At 35.1% G+C, this 25,276-nt stretch overlaps 1 protein-coding gene and 1 pseudogene across 1 annotated transcript; both read left to right on the forward strand.

Moving 5' to 3' along the window:
• The first annotated feature begins 255 nt into the window (after positions 1–255).
• On the forward strand, positions 256–7,800 carry LOC138326719 (uncharacterized). Its single transcript, XM_069272735.1, has 2 exons — positions 256–434; positions 5,214–7,800. The coding sequence occupies exons 1-2, from the start codon at positions 402–404 to the stop codon at positions 5,514–5,516; spliced, it is 336 nt and encodes a 111-aa protein (XP_069128836.1). The 5' UTR covers positions 256–401; the 3' UTR covers positions 5,517–7,800.
• On the forward strand, positions 5,773–12,741 carry LOC138327285 (uncharacterized; annotated as a pseudogene).
• The last annotated feature ends 12,535 nt before the right edge of the window (positions 12,742–25,276 follow it).

The following is a 25,276-nucleotide window of genomic DNA, read 5'->3' on the forward strand; positions in this document are numbered from 1 at the left end:
CCGAGCTGTCGACAGGAAACTCCACGATTTTCAGCCTCACATAATCCTTCTACAAATTGGTGGTAATTGTTTATGTGACAATGCACTACGTCCAGACCAAATAGCATATAAGATTTTCGAATTTGCAAAATATTTGCATGTGAATTATGGGTGTGACATTTATGCATGTGAGATATTTCCTCGACCTAGACCCCGTGGCATGGCCCCTCGTCAATATGAGTCACGTAGACTAGATGTAAACAAAGCTTTGCATGTGCTGTTTACCGGACAGGAGCATGTGTCGGTGTGGCCTCACCGACGTATTTTCCACAGTCCACTAAACTTATTCCTTCGGGATGGATGTCATTTGAATAATGACGGGAACAAAAAGTTCTATCGGAGCCTTCGCCTGGCCATAATGCATGCCTATAGACAGTACATTTCCAGGAATTCTGGTAAGTAAATAGTTTGCATGTTCTGATTCACATGTACTGATCATGACTGTGTATTATCATTTTATGTCATAAATATTTCATTACGCAACAGGGTAGTACCTGTCCTAATTAATGTATACTGACAGTATATAGTATTTATGATATAACATGACAGTGTGTATCTGTCCTGATTGAAATCTACTGACAATATTGTATCTGTCCTAATTAACATGTATCCACAGTGTTGCATCTGTGTTAATTAACATGTATTATCGACAGTGTGGCATCTGTCCTAATTAACAAGTATTGACGGGTAGTGTCTATCCTACTCTACCTGTATTGACATTATAGCATCTGTCCTAATTACAACCTACTGATGGTGTTGTCTCTGTCCTAATGACCCAGTACTGACAGGTTGTATCTGTCCTAATTACAAACAGTGTTGTATCTGTCCGAATAATGTACCGACAGTGTTGTATCTGTCCTAATCATTGTATCTGTCCTAATAATGTACAGACAGTGTTGTATCTGTCCTAAGAAACAAGCACTGACAGTGTAGTATCTGTCCTAATTAACATGTTCTGGCAGTGTGGTATCTGTCTTAATATTGTACCGACAGTGTTGTATCTGTCCTAAGTAACAAGTACTGACAGTGTGGTATCTGTCCTAAGTAACAAGCACTGACAATGTGGTATCTGTCCTAATTAACATGTTCTGACAGTGTGGTATCTGTCTTAATAATGGACCGACAGTGTTGTATCTGTCCTAAGTAACAAGCACTGACAGTGTGGATTCTGTCCTAATTAACATGTTCTGACAGTGTTGTATCTGTCCTAATAATTCATTCAACATGTTCTGACAGTGTGGTATCTGTCATAATTGAAATGTACCGACGGTGTTTTATCTGTCCTAAGTAACAAGCACTGACAGTATGGTATCTGTCCTAATTTACATGTTCTGACAGTGTTTTATCTGTCCTCCTTAACAAGTACTGACAGTGGGTTTCTGTCCTAATTTACATGTTCTGACAGTGCGATATCTGTCCTAATTAAAATCTACCGACGGTGTTGTATCTGTCTTAATTAACATGTACCAATAGCATGGTATCCTTTACTTACATTATCATACCAATTAGCAGTATCTGTCCTATATCTAGAATCATTATTGGCACACATACATCTGTGTCGTGTATGTAATGACATTGTGGTATGTCATTTATAAAAAAAAAAAATATTCTTATTTGGTATTTATCTGTCTACTGTCCATACTGCTATTACACATACATATATGTCCCAGTGGTTCATGTCTCTGGGTACGGTCAGTACCTAGCTGTCTTGTATATACCATGCCATGATCTATATCTAATGTTACTTTTTATCTATTCTCATCCATTTAAGCTAGCTATTATATATAGAGGTTGATTATCATATCGGCTTTTGCCATATTTACATATCAATAGTAAATTATGCACTCAAGTTTATTTCACCTCTGTTTAATTTATTGGTGATACTTTATTGTCACCTCTGTTTAATTTATTGGTGATACTTTATTGTGCTGGGGTGCTCTTTACATAATTATCTAATGATAACTTTGACTACTAATACGCTTATTTCGCCTTATCAATATATATCGAGTAGCTAGCCATAGGCTACACATTTTCATATCCGTTGAATATCTCATGTAGGTGGTTTTTTTTTGTGAATGTTTATGTCTTCAAGCACAGAGATAATAATTGAAAATTTGCGTGAAATAACACGTCACTATCTCTGACTCTGACATAGCCTGGCATAGTCCTTATAACAATTTTCACCTGGTGTTTAATCACTTCAGGGGACTATCCAGAAAATATACGTATGTTGAAATAATAAATGTTAAGTTTCTTTTGTGGAGATATACATATTAACAGGAACTCCAATGATAGAATGAAGACGGCATACACAAAACAAGTCAAATATAAACGAAGACAAAATAAAGTCAGAATTATGATGGGCTACTGATCCACTTCTATAAATGGAGGCGGAATTATAGTTGACAGGCGTGGATACATTAACACTTCCGTCGCATGGGGTCCAGATCATATTTCGATTGGATTATGGCTGATTCTCAATTCTTTTGCTTATCAAAGGCGACAAGTTGTAAAGATTAGACTTTTCACTCTTTTCCTTATAAATAATTGTACCAATCACAAATATATTACTAAGAATGTCATGGCATCACCAGAAATGTAGAAAAACTATATAGAAAAATGAAAGATAATAAAATAATCGCTCAATAACATTGTACGTATCAATCAATAGTTGTAATATTATCTGTAGATTTGCCTAGGGGATAGTTGGAGATATTTCATTAAATATATCTATAACTATCAAGCTGTTGTTATTTAGAGCTTGTGGGAAAAAACCAAAGGGATATATATTATAATGTAGTAAGCAGCCAACAAATGCATAAAAAAACTATCATGAGCTTGTGGTGTTATATGTATTAACTGCTGTTAATTTTTGTACAATGTAAAACTTAAGTTGTAAATCGTGCTTCAAAGCGATAATATAACCGTAAGTAAAGTATTGATGTATGGTCGTCTCATTATCTACGAGTAAAACTTTTGATACTTAACTATGTGATAAGAAGAATAAATCTAAAAACATATATACGTGATACTAAGTGAAAAAAACTGATATGGCATATATGCATTTAGCAATTTATCAGTTCTTATTATATATCTATTTTGAGATAGAACAGACATTGAATCTGTGAAAACTAGATGAAAAATACAACACAACTTCTAGCATACATGCGTAATTTATGTACAATGTAGTATGTTTCATTTTTTTAACATTGTGGGTTTTTCTTTTTTTATTTGCATTTATAGTTTTTTTTCCGGTAACTAAGTGAATTGTGAGAAATAAAATGTATATGTGTGGGTATGAGTAAGACATTAATAATGCTTGATCATTTGATGAAGATATAAAATGAATATGTGTAATTTAATGTAACTAGATTGATACAAATAGCTTAAACTTGTAGAAAATTTGATTTAAATACTTGAGAGAAAAAAAACTACAAAATAATATATAAGCTAATTTGCACTTATTCCGACATGTTCACGATATGCTGTTGCCATAGAGTGAATGACAATCAATGAGAGAGTCTGATCGACGTACGTACTTCCGTCTTAAACTCAGACATGACGCTTCGTCTCTAATTAGATTGAAACTTAAAGGAAACTAGATGATAAGTGAAAGAAAGTTCCGTAAGTTTGTAAATTGTATGTGCAAAATATGTAATGTAGGAGAAAATTAACAAGTGTTAACCTTGCATTCAAATGCATCAGGTAGTAATTTCCTCCAATAATGAAATAAATAATATAATCATAATGTGTGTTATGTTGTATGTTTTATGTATATAAAAGTATAATGTGCGGAATCTGTTATATGAGGATTAGAGCAACTAAAAATAAACGTGTGTGTTTAATCACATCACTACTCTGCCTCTAACATAAAAATAGACGAGTTTCCATGTACATATTTACCTCCGTGCATTATCACGTGAGAGAAACTTGTCAAAAGTATATAAGATAAATTTTTTTGTGGAATAGTAAATATTATATGTAAATAAACACTAAGGAACTTCTAAGATTTATGATACAAACAATCAACTAAATTCATGAACATGTCACAGGAGAGGAATCATAAAATAATTGAACATTTTTTAACCAGTGATTTGAAATATTGTAGCTTATTGTAGTTAAAAATAACTAGCAAGGTTATTGAATAAAAATATTCCCTCAAATATTTCCATAACGAAATTGTTTTAACTTATAAATTGTTTATTTTTATGTCTATATGTGTGCGTTATGTGTATTGATGTGGTCGACTCCTTGTGGTGCATGTCTGTGTTTTAGTGTAAGTTTTATGTGTGTACTTCAAAGTGAAACTACATACTGGTAGTCTATTTTAGTTCATAAAATGTATATGTGTATAAAGTCAAACGATAATTCTCACTAAGAATAAGACCGGTTCTCAGTGATGATAAAGCCATGATAAAACAGTAATATAATTTGTGCGAGAAAAAATAAAATAAGTGGTACAAATATTTACATGTAAAAGAGCTAATAGGCCAAATCCACGTACCTGTGAAACCAATGATCGATAGTGGTAGTCGACGCAAAGTGTCAAACCCAGGTTCTTTTCAGCACGGCGCCAATATGATGTTTTTAATCTTGTGTAGATGTATGTTGAGGAAAAGTAGATGTAGAACTCCAACAACGCAGATTCAGTGAATGGTACGATACGTTTATTGGAGTCTTAGGAATCGACTCTGTACAGAGATTATTGGCGAGTTAATATAGCAGTACATCGGGATAACATATGTCAATATTTGGGTATGAAAGCCAATACCTGGAACAGTTGACCCGACGCAGATGCTGTATTACATAGGGAAACATGTTTACTCATTAGAACTTATCATGTAACATAATTAATAACATGGCTATGTAATTAGTAGCAATACAATGACCCTAACAGAGGTTGGTTTCCAATAAACTTTACATGCACGTACATATACTATTGTAAATATGAAATACATGTGCTTGACCTACACAGTGTAACATACCTGAAAGATATATGTAGATAATTATATATTAGTCCAAATTTCAAAGTCTAAAATTCTTATCATTTATATATATTATACTACACTGATCGCTAGAAGCTTTATATTGCTTCCATTTACAGCAAATCATTAGCAATGTAAGGTGGTTCAGTTGTTGACTTTGTGTTATGCATGAAATGTTATATTTTGCAGACACTGCGTAAGATGCCGAAAGGAAAGCAGCAATCCACAGCTGCAGGGTCTGCCAAAGCTCCGGCGACACCTAGGAAACGGCGGCCTGCAGTGTCGCCACAATCATCTGCCTCCTCACCTGGCGAGGTGCCACAACAAAGTGACGGGCAATCAGAGCACTCTGCAACGGACAGATCCAATGTGCCTCTCCCTGCTTCAGCTTTGAATATTACAGAATTGGCAGCTATGGTATCAAAATCCGTGACTGAAGCTGTCCTTACAGCCTTACAGGCGAAAGCGCAAGACCTTCCTGCTAGTAACTAGTAATGTTGTGCCAAATCAGACCTCTGCAGTCCCTTCAGCAACAGTAATTCCTGCAACAACAGCAACACAGGCCTCTCAACAGGCAATATATCCTTCCGCAGCATTAGGTGCTGCCAATCAGGTTCAGGCTCAGGCATCAGGTGGGTGTCCCCAAAGGTTCGACATTGCGGCACCAGTCTCACTGGCATGTCAGCCATTATATCGCTGCGTGACAAACGAAATGCGCGAAAAAATTATATCCAGGAGATTTATTGATATGGCCTCCCTTATTGATACAAACAATGAGGCCTCCCGTGATGGAACCTTAAAAATCAATGAAGCAGGTTTTATCCAGCTACCCCCTCCGCGGCGTAAATATTTAGATATTAATCGCTGGACGGATGCTTTCAGCATTTACTCATCTGTGCTCCGAGAGCACAATCCCAACTTGAGGGAGCATCTCGCCACTTACCAGAATGTGATTCGCGGTATCGCTTCGAGTGGTGGGAATTGGTATTACTACGATACCAATTTCAGACGTATGCGAGAGTCTTCGCCAGAGCTCTCATGGCATCAGCTCGTTAATGAGCTATACATCCAAGCTTTAACTCGACGTCCAGGTTCGAACAATCAGCAATCGCGTCGCTTCCAAAATAAAGGTGCACGGGCGCCCTTTCGTTCCCCCCGACAGAATACTCCCCTCACCTGCCACAAATTTAACAAAAACCAACCATGTGATGGCTGCTAATACAAGCACGTTTGTGCCCACTGCAGTCTCCCACATCCCCGATTTAAGTGTAAGAAGTGGCTTGAAACCAAAAACCATTCAAAGTCCGACAATAAGTCTTCGAAATAGATCTCCGGTTGACCCCACAAAAATACTTGCTGCTCTGACGGGGTATAACAAAAATTTAGTGCAACATATCACTTTGGGTTTAGAGCAGGGTTTTCAGTTAAAATATCAAGGTGAACGCAGTTCACAGACTTGTCGTAATCTTAGCTCAGCTCTAGACAATCCTGTTCAAGTTAATATAAAACTGATGAAAGAGTTAGATGCTGGTAGGATTTGTGGCCCATTTCAAGATCCGCCTTTTTCAAATCTTAAGATCTCTCCTTTGGGCTTGGTACCTAAAAAGAGCAGGGTAAATTCCGCTTAATTCATCACTTGTCTTTTCCCAAGAACAGTTCTGAATCGGTTAATGCAGGTATTCCACGGGAATGTTGTACTGTAATTTATGCCTCCATCGACAATGCTATCCAAAATATTGAAAACCTTGCCCCCTGGCTCATTTATGGCAAAAACTGATATTGAATCAGCTTTCCGGATACTTCCGGTTCACCCAGATGATTTTTCTTTATTAGGTTTTAAATGGGAAGACGCTTACTATTACGATACTTTCCTACCTATGGGCTGCTCCTCTTCCTGTCAAATCTTTGAAACATACAGCACAGCTCTCCAGTGGGTTGCTCAGAATAAGTTAGGTTGTTCCCAGGTATTTCACATCCTAGATGTTTTCTCTTTATTGAGAATACTAAAGAACTTGCCCAACAATCTCTTGATGCCTTTCTCAATTTTTGTGCGGATGTCGGTGTGCCTATTTCGAAGGAGAAGACATTTCAGCCTTCCACAATGATGGAATTTCTAGGCATCACCTTGGACTCTGTAAGACAGGAGGCCAGGCTCCCGCAGGATAAGGTTATCAAATGTCAGCGATTATTAATGAATCTGCTGAGCCGGACCAAATGTACTCTCAAAGAGTTACAGAGCGTTATCGGTCTCCTTAATTTTGTGTGCCAGGTAGTTACTCCAGGAAAACCATTCTAACGCAGATTGATTAACTTAACAATTGGTGTTTCACAATCATATCACCATATTCGAATGAATGAAGGAGTTAGGGAGGATATTCGGATGAGGTTAGCATTTCTGGAAAGTTTCAATCACTCCTCATTTTGTCTAAATGAGAGATTCATTCATTTCTAGCAATGCTATTCAGTTGCACACTGATGCCGCTTCGACTTTAGGTTTTGGCTGTATCTGTGGAAAGCAATGGTTTTATGGTTCTTTTCCAGTCTCTTGGTCAAGTTTTCATATCTCCATTAAAGAATTTTATCCCATTCTTTTAGGAGTGAAAATTTGGGGTCATCTTTGGAGGAATCATTGCATTCTGTTTTTTACAGACAATGAAGCTCTTGTGCCTATCATAAATGAACAGACCAGTAAGGATGATATTCTCTTGTCTATGGTGCGGTGGCTAGTTCTGCAGTGTATCCGCTTAAACATATTATTTAAAGCTAAGCATATCCCTGGAAAGCAAAATGTTTTAGCAGACAATCTTTCTCGGTTACAGATAGAAGACTTCTGCAAGAATGCACCATAAATGACTGCTATGCCAACAACTGTACCCCAAGGTTTCTACCACAGAGCTTTCTAGAGGAGTTGAAGAACTTTTAGGTGCATCTCTAGCGCCTTCCAGCCGGTCAACTTACTCAAAAGCTTGGTCTACCTTCTCATCCTTTGCTGTAAGAACCGGTTTTAAGCCAGATAGTTCTTTGGTTAATTCTTCCCATATAGCTCTTTTCATTTCTGAACTACATTCACAACAATTTGCTCCAAAAACCATTTCTACTTGTGTATCGGCGGTCGCATATGTTCATAAGTTGATTCATAATCATGACCCCACAAATTCTTTTTTAATCAAGAAATTGATGTGTGTGGCGTACCGGCTTGCTCCTTCTACCGATACACGATTACCGTTTGACAATATCTTATTGGACAAAATGGTTCAGGCTTTAGCATTTGTCGCAAAAGGTCCGTTTGAATGTGTTCTTTTTCGTGCGATGTTTCTTTTTGCCTTCAACGCGTTTACTAGAATTGGCGAAATTACAAACACAGGCAATCAACGCAACCTGATGCAGTACCAAAATGTCTTTATTAATTCGTCGTGTCCTCCAGTTTCAGCGGAAGTTGTTGTGAATTTCTACGAGTTTAAACACAACACTGACAAAACACGGCATACCGTCACATTTAGTCATGGGCCGACCCAGTATTCTGCTGTCACCGCGCTAACGGATTATCTAACCTACAGAAATACCTCCAATGGTCCACTCTTTCAGTATTTGAATGGAAAGCCAGTTACGCGGCCACAAGTTTTGCATGCGGTTCTTAATTACTGCAATATAGATTCCAAATACTATAAAGGCCATAGTTTCAGACTCGGGGCAGCTTCATATGCTGCCTTGCATCTCCAGTATTCTGATGCAAAAATCCGTGCTCTTGGTCGCTGGAACAGCAATGCTTTCAAAAAATTATATTCGTGTGCCCACTTCTAAGTAATATCAATCTTAACCCACCTTTTGCCTATAGTTCTGTGGACATTATGACTATTTTGCCTCAAAATATGAGAACTCGAGCATTTATAAGTATGAGGCATATTGCAGATATGAGGCTTGCTTGAGCCGGTCTCAACTTTTTCATCTGCATTCTTTCTGTTTCGCGATTCTTACAATGCATATCCTATTAAACGTTTTAAAGTTGTTGGACACTTGGAAAGTCACACAAGATACAATCTCTTCCACCTTCGGTTCTGGATGAGAGGCTTGACATGGATCATGATTGAGGCTTGCTTGAGCTGGTCTCATTTCAAGTATCCCAATTTCTGTAATCCAGGACTTTGTTTTTACTATATTTATTGTGTGACTCTTGAAGTATTTTATATTGACATTGTGCAGAATGGAGGCTTGCTTGAGCCGGTCTCTTATATTCTGTATTTCAAAACATATTTCAGTTTTTTGTATGTGTATGATGTATATAGATATTTACAATGACGTCACACAAGATACAATCTCTTCCACCTTCGGTTCTGGATGAGAGGCTTGACATGGATCATGATTGAGGCTTGCTTGAGCTGGTCTCATTTCAAGTATCCCAATTTTCTGTAATCCAGGACTTTGCTTTTACTATATTTATTGTGTGACTCTTGAAGTATTTTATATTGACATTGTGCAGAAGGGAGGCTTGCTTGAGCCGGTCTCTTATATTCTGTATTTCAAGACATATTTCAGATTTTTGCATGTGTATGATGTATATAGATATTTACAATGTTTTTTCATTTATTTTTTATTACTTTTTTGTAAATTTATGTGTTTTGCTTGACACTGATATATCATCACTATGAAAACTTTTGCAGCTGGTTTTGATCAATTTCTAATTAAGGACAAATATTGATTTTTTTTGTGATGAAAGGCTAATATATCTTTGTTAGTATGTATATACATGCATGTACTTGGGTCTCGTGTATTGCCGGCGTGAGCCAGTATGCATACATATTGTAACGGGATATATACCTTTATTCATACTTGTTTTATTGGTTTAGCGAAGCTTTATGTAACTATAATTTTATGCTCTTAAGTTGGATGGATCATCAGATCTCTTTTACCACTCTAGATCTGCTTTGTTGTATTAGCAGATCAGTGAAGTGATGTATAACCTCATGTGCAAAGCTTTTTAGAGACAAATTCAATCTTATCAAGAAGATGGTTTTACTTGAACAGCTTTTGCATTCATTTTATTGTTTTTATTTGAATTATTAAGGCACAATTTGCATATTTTTGTCGCTTTATTGTTGTCGAACAATATATGTAGTCATTCAGTAAAGAATTTTATTGTGCCCCCTTTTTTCATTTACGAATCTTGTGTCCAAGCACTAATAATTACATTATTCCAACTACCATAGCATAACAATGAATCTTCTAACTGCCTTTTGTGGGGAAACCTTGCAAGTTTCACTTGCGGGTTTTGTGGCGGAGTTTGGCAACCCCCACACAGGCTTTTGGTTTTAATTTGTGTAAATGTTATTTCGATGCTTAGATTTTCTTATGTGTTATAAATTTCCTTATGTGTTATAAGGGGTTTGTTATGCTATGGCTATGCAATGTGTATGTTGAAATTTATAGTTTGAATATTAGATTAAAAATGTCACCATATATTTCAATATGGTGGCCATGTTCATTCAAATCCTTCTTATAGTTTTTTTTTGTGACAGGAATGAAGATGCATAAAGGATTTTTTATAGAAGTTCTGATCACCATCACTACCCACCATCGCCATTCAGGAAGTTTATTAACAATAATAAGAATATTTGGACATAATTTGGATATTTGAATATTTGGAAGACCCAAATAATATCAAAAATGGTGTACAAGGGTGTACAGACACACCCGCGCGCGCGCACACACACACACACATATATGTTTGGATATATAAAATAATCAGATAAGTCGTTTGGTATTAATTAAAAAAATGAAACATATTTGAATATATTTGCATTAACTTCATCTGGCAATTGTATACAGCCATTAAGTGCTACAGTAAGGGAATTATGCAAGTGGTTATTTTCATATAGTTTCAGGGTATCAATTAATATTTGTCTTTCATCAATAAAGAGTGCGCATTCGAATAAATAATGGAAAACAGTTTCTTGTGGGTATCCGCACTCGCAATTTGGAAAATCTAATAAGTGATCATTGAATAAGTCATAATTAAGATTACTAGCATTATTTCTAAGTTGGCAGAGAATGATGTTTTCTAGGTCTATAATTTTGAAAAGTGATAGTAACTTTACATACCTTTTGTTCTGTTTATTCATTAGGTTTTTGAATTGTGAAAGAGTTGGTGCATCAATAAGTGAAGTGTCTAATTTATTGTAATCATTTAATGTAGATGGGAAATTACTGTTTAAATAACTTTCAGTTCTGCAAAGAGGTGGATTAAATATTATGTTTTCTCTCAATTGATATCTATTATTTATATTGTCATTTATGTATGAATTTATAATATCTTTTAAGTATGGTGGTGAATCAGAATTTAAAATTTTATACATGATCGATAGCTTCTTTTTGTCGCCTTTCGGCAAAGGTTTCCCACTGTAATTCATTATACATTTTTGAATGTGAAGTACCTCTACGTAGGCCAGTAATTATTCGTGCTGCATCTAACTGTATTGATTCTAAAAGTGATTTTTCAAATTCTGTACAATTATCCCAGACTTCAATAGCATATTCTAGAATTGGCCTAATATAAGTTGTTTACATTATAATTAGAGATTGTCTATCAACCGAGTTTTTAAGATTTCGCATGATGTTGATTCTTTTGTATGTTTTATTACAAATATGTTGTATATGTTCTGATCACTTTCCATCTTCACTGAAGGTTAGACCAAGGTGATTGTGACATCTTTTATTCGCTAATGGTTCATTTAGAAAGTCAATTGGTGGATGATTAATTTCTTTTTTTTTACGACTAAAAATTAAAGTTTCAGTTTTAGATGCATTAAATTTAAAATCCCACTTTTTAGCCCAATTACTAACGTTTTGTAAATCATGTGAAAGTTTTTTCTGCTGCTTGGATTGGATTATTATCTATAATTACATATATTGATGTGTCATCTGCAAAGAGTTTGATGTTGTTATCGACTTGGTCTGTTATGTCATTTATATATAAAAGAAACAAGAATGGTCTGAGAATAGATCCATGAGGGATTCCAGCATTTACAGTGTAACAGTTTGAAAAATGACCTTCAGTGGAGACTCTTTGTTTTCTCTCAGACAAATAGTCTTTAAACTTAAAATAGTCTTCAGTTTGGATCGAGAATATTTTTGGATATCAATGTTGTTTATATACAGCTTCTGTGAAGCGTATGTTACCTCCAATATCATTGACTAAAAAATCGACAGGAAAATCTGTCGGGGCCAATCAGATGGCACTTGACAAATGCGGTGTACATGTTCTGAGATCGTGTTGTCACACGGGTGATAAGTGTATACGTAGCGTAGTGTAGTGCAATCAACCGTGGGTCTCAGACGATGAAATGGCATAAGCTTTAGAAAGTTCGTTACGGTGGTTTACGAAAACCCGCTCGAGAACGTTTATTTATTTACCAATTATTAAATCAGGCACGATTTGTTTGAACGTTTTACCTAATACTCTCTCGGATGTGCTTCTGTCGTCAAATGTTTGCTTTGGTGGTCCTTATTCATTTTCCACATTCGTCCAACAAAAAGACCTGTACCATACGCTCTCAGCTTAGGTACTGATCAGGGAATCTTTCAGGTTTACTTTAGTTAGATGCAGTCTACATTGTATCACTAATCTTAAAGTTTGTTTTCATTATATAACAAAATACCCTCATCGCCCAGGGGCAATTGTTGTAAAACCTTCAAATGAAGAATAAATAGTTCTGTTAGTGAGCATGTAAACTGTTTGTTTCGTCACTGATGCTTTATAAAGCTAATTGACTACTACATTGTTGAAGGTTATTTTTGTGTATTTCCATTCTACTTTCAGTTTTCCGTTTGATCTATGTTAAACCAGATGGGCAATATCACGCTATGAACTCCAATCTGGTCAAGCGTATGAATATTTAACGTTTCCGCCGCGTCACGGACAGTCATAACGGTTAAATAATTTAAAAAGTGATTTTAAAGTTGTGTGGTCTATGAAATCTAATAGTATTATCATGTTTACAAAATAGCATTTATTAAAAAATATCATCGCATAATTTTCTGTTTCAAACCGTTTTGTGTTGAACTATATTCAGAAGCTGATGATATGGCTGTTCCGTTTATTAAACTTGGTGACGTCAACACTAGCGCAAGCGGGAAAATTCAAAGGATATACGTGTATAGTGTTGAATTTTAATAATCGTAATGGAAATATAAGTAATAAACTGTTACCAGATTGGACATACAGTTGATATGAAGCCTATCCGTCCGAAAGATAAATATTCATGGCGCCCTAACGGGCGCCAATCTATTTATCTTCCTTCCGGATGGGCTTCATATCAACGGTATGTCCAATCTGGTAACAGTTTATTGCTTAAATATCGAATACTTATGTGCGACCCCTACCAATTATCGCCATTTGTCACTGGTAGACTACATTGATGGAAAGCCACTGTAAAGATGATGTTGCAAATGGTTTTCTCGTTGTAAGGGATTTAGTGAGATAGCACTATCAAAGTCTAGAGACAGATATTGCGTTATTCTGTAATTGCTTATTACAGAGTTATCTGCCCTTGCGGGTAGGTATTGATAGTGACGTTATGTCTTTGCGAGTGTAACGTCATACTTTTCGGAGAAAACGACGTGAATCGCGCTCAAAAACAATGACGTAACAATCGATACCTACCCACAAAGGAGCTAATTCTGTAATATGCAAAGACGGAATTCATGCTTAATGGAAATTTGAAGATGTGCTTTAAAATTGGTTGGTCGATTTACTCAGTTTAAACAACCTTTTAATGATACTACTAGCTCCAAGCTTCAATGGTTACAATTCCGAATAAATCACAGAACACTAACTACAAAAACATTTCTTTTAAGAATTGGTAAATCAAACAACAATCTATGTACATTTTGTAAAACACATCCAGAAACAATCACTCATATATTTTGGGATTGTGAAAATGTATCAAATTTGATTGAACAATTAAGAATTTCTATAATTACTAATAATTTAAGTCTTAGATTTGAAAAACAGGATTTTATCTTAAGCAAACAAGATATTACAAATACTAATTTCCATATTGAAAATTTGATACTGCTTCTAGTAAAACAATACATTTACAACTGCAAATGTCTAGAAAAAGAACTCAATAGATCTTTTATGTGAATGGTAGTATGTGTGTATTTTGTTACGTTAATAAGTTACTTGTAAATATATGTATGTACATACGTTAAAATATTCAATGTGAAATAACTCTACAAATGTAACTTCTATTGTACTTGTCTTTCATGCATCTTCTGTATATGTTGTGATGTGCATATTTTTGGGAAAAAAAATGAATAAAAAATAAATAAAAAAAGAAGTGTTGTTTGTACGATACCTGACAATGCCTTAATATGAAAAGTTTCTCTTCTATTGCTTCGATGACAATTTAACACATCGAAGATCATTGTAATTGGATGTATTAAATATAAATGTTGTATTAAAATGCACGGTTAAGCACACTATTAGTTTATGTTGCATGAATAGTAGTACAAAAATACTTTATAAAAAAATGTATCTGAAATAGGAACATTCCTAAGAAAAGTGTCTACCATTAAGTTCTAGGCTGTCTAGTATACTCGGGTTAATGGGTTCTGTTCAATCGATCTTCATTACATTTACATATCAAAATATGTGTTGTAAACTGGTGTTTAAAATCATCTAGCAATCAGCATTCACTGGTGTTTTCCGAATACACCTAATACATATATTTTTGCTGTATTTAGCACTTACGAGCTATATGGGGGTTTTTCAAATTAAATATATATTCGAAATATATATTTTTTTTTTGCAATGAAAAAGAAGCCACCCAGACTTACAACGTACATATTTCGCATTTCATAAAATGGATGTGTAGCGAATTATTTGCTGGTTTATGTTATACACCAAGTAGCCATGCAATCTCTCCCAAACAACTATTTGATATCTGACTAAAGGATCTGCTCTGGTGGGATTTTAGTCTCGTTAAATTCTCGTTTCTCCAAAATTCTCAAAAACTAATTGTCTCAATTTGTAGCAAGTTGCCATGTATAAGATATGTCAAAATAAACTTCTATTGCTTGTAGAATTTTTTATACCCAAATTCTAAGAAATGACTAATTTGGCGGCTATTTTGAAAAGGTGCATTTCTAACACTTTTTTTAGCTATATCAAGTTCTTTTTTTGCTGTAAGTCTTTTTTAAGTTCACTGAGATGAAAACGATAAACATTTATATAAGTGTGGAATTATAACCTACTGATTTTTTTTTCATATTTTAATGAAGATAAAGTGATTTGAATTTTTAGCAAGAAATGCTGAAAAATAACAATTTTTTAATGGGACAAAAAGCAAGCACAGTGACCCCCTATTTTTACGATGGATTAAAAACGGCAACTTATTTTCTTTTGAGCTGCAAAATTTTTGGAAAAGAAAATCATCACAACTTTTTCTGTGAAGCGTTTAATCTTTTTTTTAAAAAAATGTGAAAAACCGAGGTATCTTCATCTTCAAAATTTAGGGGATAGGGGTAACATATACAGCTGTTCTGAGCAAAAATAATGAGTTGACTTTGAGTTTGATTCATAATAGCTCAAAATCATGCACACCGCCATATTATTTTCCTTACATTTTAAACTTTGGTATGAATTCTATTCCTAAAATCTATATTAGAAAAAACAGCCATCGTTTTTTGTTGACTTTACACCAGAGCAGATCCGTAATTATGTTATCTATTCGATATTAACCGGATAAATATTTCAAAGAATAGAAGCATATACTAAATATTAAGTCAAAAATATGTATATTCTAAATATTACTTTTAATTGGCGGCGGGGATCTATGTTTTCTGTTTTTACTCAGAATTGGCTCGTCACATTTATGAATAATAAAAAAGTAACCCTTGAGCTGTTTGATCTTAAATGTAATGAAATTAGTATTTGTTAAATTGTGCTAATATTTATCTAGTTTTTTTTTATAATTTAATCACGTGCGTCTATTCGACTGACCTACAATGCAACTAAGGCGAAATATTGTTTAAAAGACGGACATTTTTGAAAAAGTGTTGGCATCTTCCAGGGAAAAAATGTATGAATTGGATGAATGGTGAATACGGGGAAAAAGTAAACATGTCAGTGTTTTAAAAATAAATTGTTTTTGATACAGCTTAAAACACTGACCGTGTATTCTCTTTATATTTTGCGCTATATGTATGAATTTAAGAACAGCCATTAAACGTTTTAATATTTTCCATGGAACCCTTCCATACATAAGCTAGATGTACGATATTCTTACTTAGAGAAACATATTCATCCCCTTGTAGGATTACTGAACAATGTTTATATTGATTATATGCTGTAAGCTGCCTCTAACAGAGCAAAGTTGAATTGCCTTCGGTCCAGTTGATCAAAGGATAATTAGGCTAATCACGGGTTTGGGTTTTAGTAGTTTAACGTCCTGTTAACAGTCAGGGTCATGTAAGGACGTGCCAGGTGTGTTGGTAGAGGAAAGCCAGAGTACAAAGAGAAAAACCGACAAGCGGTCAGCAGCTGCTAACTGCCCCACTTTTGGGATTCATAATTTAAAGATAATTTTCAAACGATGATGAAACAATCTTCGCTAATACTGATTAAACAGAAACTATTAACTGTTTAAAAAAATGTTTTCATTGCATTAACAATCAAAATAAGCGGTCTATTTGTCTCAAAATAAAACATAAACAGTTTACACTCTTTCTTTTATTGAAACATATAACTCAGTCATGAGGTGTATTTTTATTCCACTCATCTTATTTTGTAGCCGTTACATTTCAGATCTGATCAGTCTTTGCTGATGGCAGGGAGCGATTGTTGGGGCCTTAAACAGCTCTCTGATGACCACTTTAACTATCAAGTCAGCTGATAACGTTCTTCAATATCACTATATGAAATGAAGGTTCAGTGTCTTTGTGCTTTAAACTACATATATAATGACTACATATATAATACATCGACGGAGTGAAATGAAGGAATGTGGTTCGGAGTTTTCCGGTTTGAGAAACAATTCCTATCACAGCAATTTTTGTCACATTTTTCGTATTAGCCTAGACGTGATAAAGACACGATAGCATTTTTTGTTTGTTAGTTTTCTGAATTTAGAGAATGTTGTATGTTTGCATCATATAAAAACGATATTGTATTATGGCGATAATATGTATTTTGTTAAAGATAACTGGAACCAATCAAAATGTTAGCAGTGTCCGCTATGACATAAATCGTTCCCGTACTGTTAGTAGTACGGTAAAGCCTAAAACGCTTTCAGTTCTCAGAAGGAATATGGTGAATTAATGTATCAATAATATTATCATACTAGTTGGGCGACACCTGAAGGAGTGTCGCGGATGAAATGAAGAGAAGAGAAAGGGAAGATAACTCTTGCTGTTACCCTTAAACGGGACCAATTCCATTAGGTTATGAACGAAAGGCCGATGGGCCTTAACGGTCATCTGACTATTGGCACAATACAACACCTCAAAGAATAAAGAAGTGGCACACAGTTATAAGGCAATCCAAAAAACTCATTTATTAGAAGAAGTGCAGGTCCTGATATATTTAATGAATTAGACCATGAATGAAGGTCCCTTGATCCCCACCATGCTGCAAATCCAATTTCCAGTCTCAAGGTAGTCATTCATGTTACAGGCTCAATATCAGGTCTCTATAGGCCTTTAAGTTATTCACACGAAGTCGTTAAAATTTTTTTAGCCTATTTGACCTGATGAAGGTCAAGATAATTTATTTGAACAAACTTTATAGCCCTTCATCCAAGCATGCCGCAGACCCTATATGAGTACCCTGGGACTTTTGGTTCTTGAGAAGAAGTCGTTTAAAGATTTTAGCATTTTTGACCCCTGTGACCTTGAGTGAAGGTCAAGGTCCTTCATTTGAACAAACTTGGTAGCCATTCATTCTAGCATGCGACAGACCCAATATCAGATCTCTAGGCCTCTTGGTTATTCACAAGAGGTCATTTAAAGATTTTACCCTATTTGACCCCTGTGACCTTGAATGAAGGTCATTGTCCTTCATTTGAACAAAGTTGGTAGCCATTCATCTGTGCATGTCACAGGCCCAATATCAGGTCTCTAGGCTACTTATTTATTCACATGAAGTCGTTTAAAGATTTTAGCCTATTTGACCCCTGTGATCTTGAATGAAAGTCAAGGTCATCTGTTTGAACAAATTTGGTAGCCATTTATTCTAGCATGCCAGAGACCCAATATCAGATCTCTAGGCCTCTTAGTTATTCACAAGAGGTCATTTAAAGATTTTACCCTATTTGACCCCTGTGACCTTGAATGAAGGTCATTGTCCTTCATTTGAACAAAGTTGGTAGCCATTCATCTCTGCATGTCACAGGCCCAATATCAGGTCTCTAGGCTACTTATTTATTCACATGAAGTCATTTAAAGATTTTAGCCTATTTGACCCCTGTGACCTTGAATGAAAGTCAAGGTCATCTGTTTGAACAAATTTGGTAGCCATTTATTCTAGCATGCCACAGACCCAATATCAGATCTCTAGGCCTCTTAGTTATTCACAAGAAGTTGTTTAAAATCTTTTAGCCTATTTGACCCCTGTGACCTTGAATGAAGGTCAAGGTCATTCATTTGAACAAACTTGGTAGCCCTTCATCCCAGCATGCTACAGGCCAAATATCAGTACCCTGGGCCTTTCATTTGAATGAAAAAGTTTCGCACTGCAGACTGCAGACGGCGCACGATGACGGACGATGCATGATGACATAGATCGTCAATGACCTAAAAATATACCTGAGCTTGAAGTCATTTAAGGATTTTAGTCTATTTGACCCCTGTGACCTTGAATAAAGGTCAAGGTTATTTATTTAAACAACCTTGGTAGTTCATTGTATAATATATACTGGCAGTTAACCTGAAAGATACAATATAATTGATTGTCTATAAAAACACCAATAAAGGAATGTAATTAAAAAATGAAAAAATCCTTTTAAGTTACATCCTCAATACTAACTCCATGGGTAACTATCACTGACGTAATATCCACTCTTGGAATATCTCATAGTAACTTGGAGCCACTTCAGAAGAAACAAACTGACCAATCACAGGCTTGCAGAAATCATTTTTGGCTACATCCTCAATACTCCAGGGGTTACTATCACTGACGTAATATCCACCCATGGACTAATATCTCTTAGTAAAATTGGATGCAGTTCAGAAGAAAACAAGAGGCCCAAGAGGCCTTGATGGTCACCTGAGTGCTGATACAGAAAGAACATTGCAAAGTTGGTTTCAAATCTTAAAAAAAGCATTTATGAATTAAAAGAAACCCCTTTTGGACCCAATCCTCAGGCCCCTGGGGGTCAGTCATGGAAAATTTGTTAATAGGATTCAATGGCCATATCATACTGATAATTCTGACAACATTTGACTCATTTTCTATTACAAATGACCAAATAATGTTCAAAAATGTGTTTTCCCTATAAAAACTATAGTAAACTTGACCCCTCCCTCCCCAAGGTTCATATATAATTCATAATTATTGTAAAGGACCTTAAGACCTTTCCATCTATGAAGAGTATTTGATTCTACCATTTCCACAATTTTTTAGATGAAGGTTTTTGAAGTTTAAGCCTATCCTATTTGACCCATTTTAGCCCCACCCCTCAGGCCCCTGGGGGTCAGTTATGGGAAATATGTTAATATGATTCATTGACCATTTCATACTGATAATTCTGATTCATTTTCTATTACAAATGACCAAATAATGCTCAAAAATGTGTTTTACCTAAATAAACTATAGTAAACTTGACCCCCTCCCCACGTGATTCCATCTATGAAGAGTATTTGATTCCACTATTTCTTGAATTTTAGAAGAAGATTGTTGAAGTTTTAGCCTAATTGACCCCTTTTGGCCCCAACCCTCAGGTTCCTAGGGGACCATATAATTCACAATTTTGATTGACCTTTGGCCTTGAAAGGTCTCTGCAAAATTAGATTAGGTCACTGGAGACTTCATCTCAGGTGACCTCAAAACTGAGTCCTGCATAGACTTCCTTTCAAGATTACAGAGAAAGTGACACCCAACTTCAAACCAACCCCTGAGTGATAGTAACCCCTGGCGTATGGAGAAGGATTAGGCTATTACTCTGCTATTTTCTTAAATAAAGGGAGACTTAAAACTTGAATGTGGCATTTTATAATTGTCCCTATGACATACAATTAAGCAAGGAGTTCATCATAATTGCTATTGCTGCCTGGAATATGCATTTTCATGAATAATCATGCAAAAGTCTCTGCTAGCTACCCCCATTTTATCGAAAAAAGTAAAAAAAAAATGGTAATAATAGACAATATCGCCTGGCTGGCACTCAATCTCTTACAAATACATACATTTTAGAGAACAAGAAATGTTAAACAGTTTTTTACAGAGAAAAAAAAACAAAATAAAACTACTGCTATAATCAAGTTAAAATAACCAGAAAATGTATAAATCTATGTAATAGATGTATAAATGTATGTATGTACTTCATATGATTGCAATTACTATACATACATGTATAATGTATATGGTATGTCGGAGTGAATGTGTATATGCCTGTATTATGTAATGTACTATAAAATGTCTTGAAAAATAAAAAAAAAATATAAAAAAAATAAAATAACCAGAATTCATTTAATATGGATTTTATCGTTTCATAATGACACAGCATCAAAGATTTGAAAAATATCATGTAATTATACATGTACATCACGAATAATCATGTAAAAGTCTCTGCTACCCCCATTTTATCAATAAGAAACTGTTTTTCCACATGTAGATAAAAAAAAATGTCAAAATATAGACAATATTGGTCTGACCGAATACTCAATCCAAAACTAAACATACATTTCTCTGTTTTTGCAATTCTTTTAGTGATATTGAGCATTTTGCTAGAAAATATACCTTAAAAAATAATAAGCCAATTACCTCCCTTTATCCAATCCCAATGAAAACTGTTCATATGAACATTTAAAGAATATAAAGTTTTTAATTTAAAACCCACGTACCCTTTTACAAGTAAGTCAGTTGTTTGATGGTATACATGCATCTGATCATACATGTACTTGCATAAGATATTTAACAATATAGTGCTTTAATCAAGAAATGCCTTGGAAATGTATAATGCTAATTCGAATTTCATGTTGGGCAATTAGGGTAATGAGTTATATTAGGTGCCAATCTTTCTAATTATCATAACATTTATGAGACCTTTTATGAGAACTCTATTCGTGGGGCCACGGTGACCAAGTGGTAAAGTTGTCCCAACATATTACCACAAGCCGTCCACCTCTGGGTCACAAGTTCGAATCCTATGTGGAGAATTTGCCAGGTACTGACAGCTGGTCGGTGATTTTTCTCCGGGTTCTCCGGCTTTCCTCCACCATCAAACCTGGCACGTCCTTAAATGACCCTGCATGGCTGTTAATAGGACGTTAAACTAATAAAAAAAGAGAACTCTATTCTATATCCGAATTGTACATCCTAATTGGAACACATATGGTACCAGGTAATTAAATTATTTTAAATCCTTGATACTGCTGAATGATATGAAAATCAGTTAAATAAATCATCACATTAAAGGATCTATTTGTAGCTTTTATTCATACGCAGAAATGAATTACTTAATTGGTACATCTTTCATACTTCAGTCTTTTGTTTTATTAATCATATTTAATTTTTATATTGAGGAAGATTACCTACATATATATATATATATATAGGTACTAGTATTTAAAATAGTTACCGTTTCCAAGTGTTATTCATCACAGATGAAAAAAATGTCAACAGCAAGCAAATCATATATTTAAAAGTCTATACCTTAACCGAAATGGCTTTCAATGTATCAATTTTTTTTTTAAATTGTTTTTTTTGATTTAGAAACATTTTGAAAACCTTTCTCAAGCTGATGAGGCTGTTACAAGTTTGACATTCACTACTGTATAGTGAGTGTTATAACTAGGTCTCCTTTTACCTAGATACTGTATGATATTTTAAAAAAACCCAGAAAACTGTTGTTATTTTGGAAATAAAATGTCAAAATATCCTTAAAGGCTCGTGGTATTTCAAATTTTATAAATTTAAGTTTAATAAATTTCAAATGATGTAGCCATGAGTGTAAGATTCTATTTATCACATAACTAGTATTAATCAAAACATAGTCAAAACTTCAGTGATTCTGACAGGACAGTGGCGTAGGAAGATGAAACGTAGTGGGGGGGGGGGGGGGCAAAGGTCCTCAATATTTCATAATTTCATAACACCCCCCACCCCCGCGCCCCGCACCCACAGGAGATACTTGATTTACTTTTTTCATATATCATTACATATTTATTGGGGGTCCGAGGGATTTGAACATACCGGATTCACACCATCGGCACATTGTTGTGTAACTCAAAATAATAATCAACTGATTGTCTTGCTAAGACATATAAACAAATAAATCTTTTAAGAAGCATTTTTTGTAATAGTATAATTCCTTGATGGACATTTTTAGTCTAGTTCGTGTGTATTGAATTTTCATTATTAAAGGTTTGAACATTACATGCTTGAATGTTTTAGGAAACACGCAGCGAAATATTTTCTAAAAAGTTCAAAAATGTGTAGGAGGACCCTTTTTTCTTTCAAATGTGAATTTTTAGAATATTTCACTCGGCAAAAATGGGGGGGGGGGGGGGGATGTGCTTAGTTTAAGTGCACCTTGACCTCAATAAATGACCACCAGATCAGAGTCCAGGGGCACCAAGAAGATATCAACAACTTCCTTTACAAGGAAAAATCTTACAAATTTTCTTGAACATTGTTTATTTAATTCTAGATCTATTGAATCCTTGAGAGAATAGCCAGGGCTTAAGCTCTGGGTCAAAATTGGGATTACTTTGTTTAGTTTCAATTCTGTTTTATGTAAGAGTGGCGAATCAGGCTTGGATTCGACGTGTCAACCGAGATAATCATACAACATCACAGACGTCATTAATATCTACGACGCCACAATAACGTTCGTCTTACAACATTTATAACATGACTGTATATAACATTGCTAAATGGGTCAGAGTGATATTATACATGTATGCTAATTTTCACAACACGGGTCAATCTGATGATTCCTGTCGGCATCCTAATTATTACGCAGTAGTTGTCTATCACTATACACAACACAGCAAAATTGTGAAATGAATTTTCATTAATATTATTGCCCTCACCCACCCAGTCTGTACAGTAACTTAAGCCTAAGCAATTATTATGTGTCATGTAAAACTGCAGTGCATACAAATGTCCATATCTACATGTAATAATGTTGATCATATCCATTGTCAAACTACATGTACATTGTTACCATTTTTTTTTCTGGTTTGTTTTCTTTAGTTGTCTAATATTCAGATTACTCAAAGACGTTTCGGTACCTTCTGAAAGTCATTTCGCCCTGTTCACTTTATGATACCGAAAAAGACTTCCGCATGTACCGAAATGACATGTAACGAAGCTAACGTTACGTACGTTACATGTGAGCCTACGCACTACCGAAACGATATATATGTGCATGACTTTATGGTTTAACTACTAGCAATTTAATCATATGCTCAAACAATATATTAGGAGATACATATATTCAAACGGCATCTGCCTCAAAGTCGGTACAGTTGTCAGTTTACGTGCTGTTAAGCCACGATTTAGAACACATGCATGGTTCTGTTGTCAGACAGTCACTCGCGATGGTGATCATAAACAGACTGTAAACAGTACCTAACGTTATATTTGCAGGCCTACAAAAACAATCAAATATATCTGATAATACTAATATCCACCGATAATGATATTGATGTCTATAACAAGTAAAATGAACAATTACTTACCTGATAATGCCGGATTTAACTTGAACATCAAGGCGGCTTCAACGTTTTTACTCAACCGGATACAAACAATACACATTCCTTATAGGGGGCGCGATAGTCTGCGCCATGATTTTGTGCGTTCGAGACAGTACAAATAGATTCATTTCACTGTTGCACTTGTTGGGCGCATTTTGTAACATAAATTTGATGATTAGTGCATACATTATTTACTCATTTTATAATGTTTAGTCACTTCTACAGAAAATTTCAAAAATATCACTCATTTTTAAATGGTACATTTGCCGGTCCAATCGTTCAGAATAGCTCAGAAGGAAGGCGCCTGGGACCCCGAAATATCTCGTCTGTTGTGGAAATTTACCGAGAACCTGCGAAATACCACCTTTATTCATGGCTGTATTGTGGCCGTTGTATATAACATTTCCAAAAGTAAGAACTACCGTTTTGTTCAGAATTACAAGGACTTTTTATATGTAGAGTTCTAGCTTCTCAGCTTTATTAATTTATTTACTAGGATAGATTAAACAGAAATCAGTGGTCAAAATGCCGATTTTGGGGGTTTTACACCAAAATATCTCGTCGTTTTGAATTTTCACAGCTAAGGTGATTATATCAATCGATAGATCACGCCGTGATTAGCTTACATTCAAAATTTCAGCAAAATATATCGTTGGATTTCCTTATTACTCAAATCGCGGTTATAAGCGGGTTGATAGCTAAAAGTTGTCGTGTTAACATTTCGTTCCGAACGTTAACAGTTGTTATCGTACCTTAGAACCTCTTCATTTCGTTATAACAATTGGTTGTTTATGTCTCTTCATTTTCATACTAGTTGGGCGACACCTGAAGGAGTGTCGCGGATGAAATGAAGAGAAGAGAAAGGGAAGATAACTCTTGTTGTTACCCTTAAACGGGACCAATTCCATTAGGTTATGAACGAGAGGCCGATGGGCCTTAACGGTCATCTGACTATTGGCACAATACAACACCTCAAAGAATAAAGAAGTGGCACACAGTTATAAGGCAATCCAAAAAACTCATTTATTAGAAGAAGTGCAGGTCCTGATATATTTAATGAATTAGACCATGAATGAAGGTCCCTTGATCCCCACCATGCTGCAAATCCAATTTCCAGTCTCAAGGTAGTCATTCATGTTACAGGCTCAATATCAGGTCTCTATAGGCCTTTAAGTTATTCACACGAAGTCGTTAAAATTTTTTTAACCTATTTTACCTGATGAAGGTCAAGATAATTTATTTGAACAAACTATATAGCCCTTCATCCAAGCATGCCGCAGACCCTATATGAGTACCCTGGGACTTTTGGTTCTTGAGAAGAAGTCGTTTAAAGATTT

The sequence above is a fragment of the Argopecten irradians genome, chromosome 7, assembly GCF_041381155.1.
Source record: "Argopecten irradians isolate NY chromosome 7, Ai_NY, whole genome shotgun sequence".
NCBI lineage: Eukaryota > Metazoa > Mollusca > Bivalvia > Pectinida > Pectinidae > Argopecten > Argopecten irradians.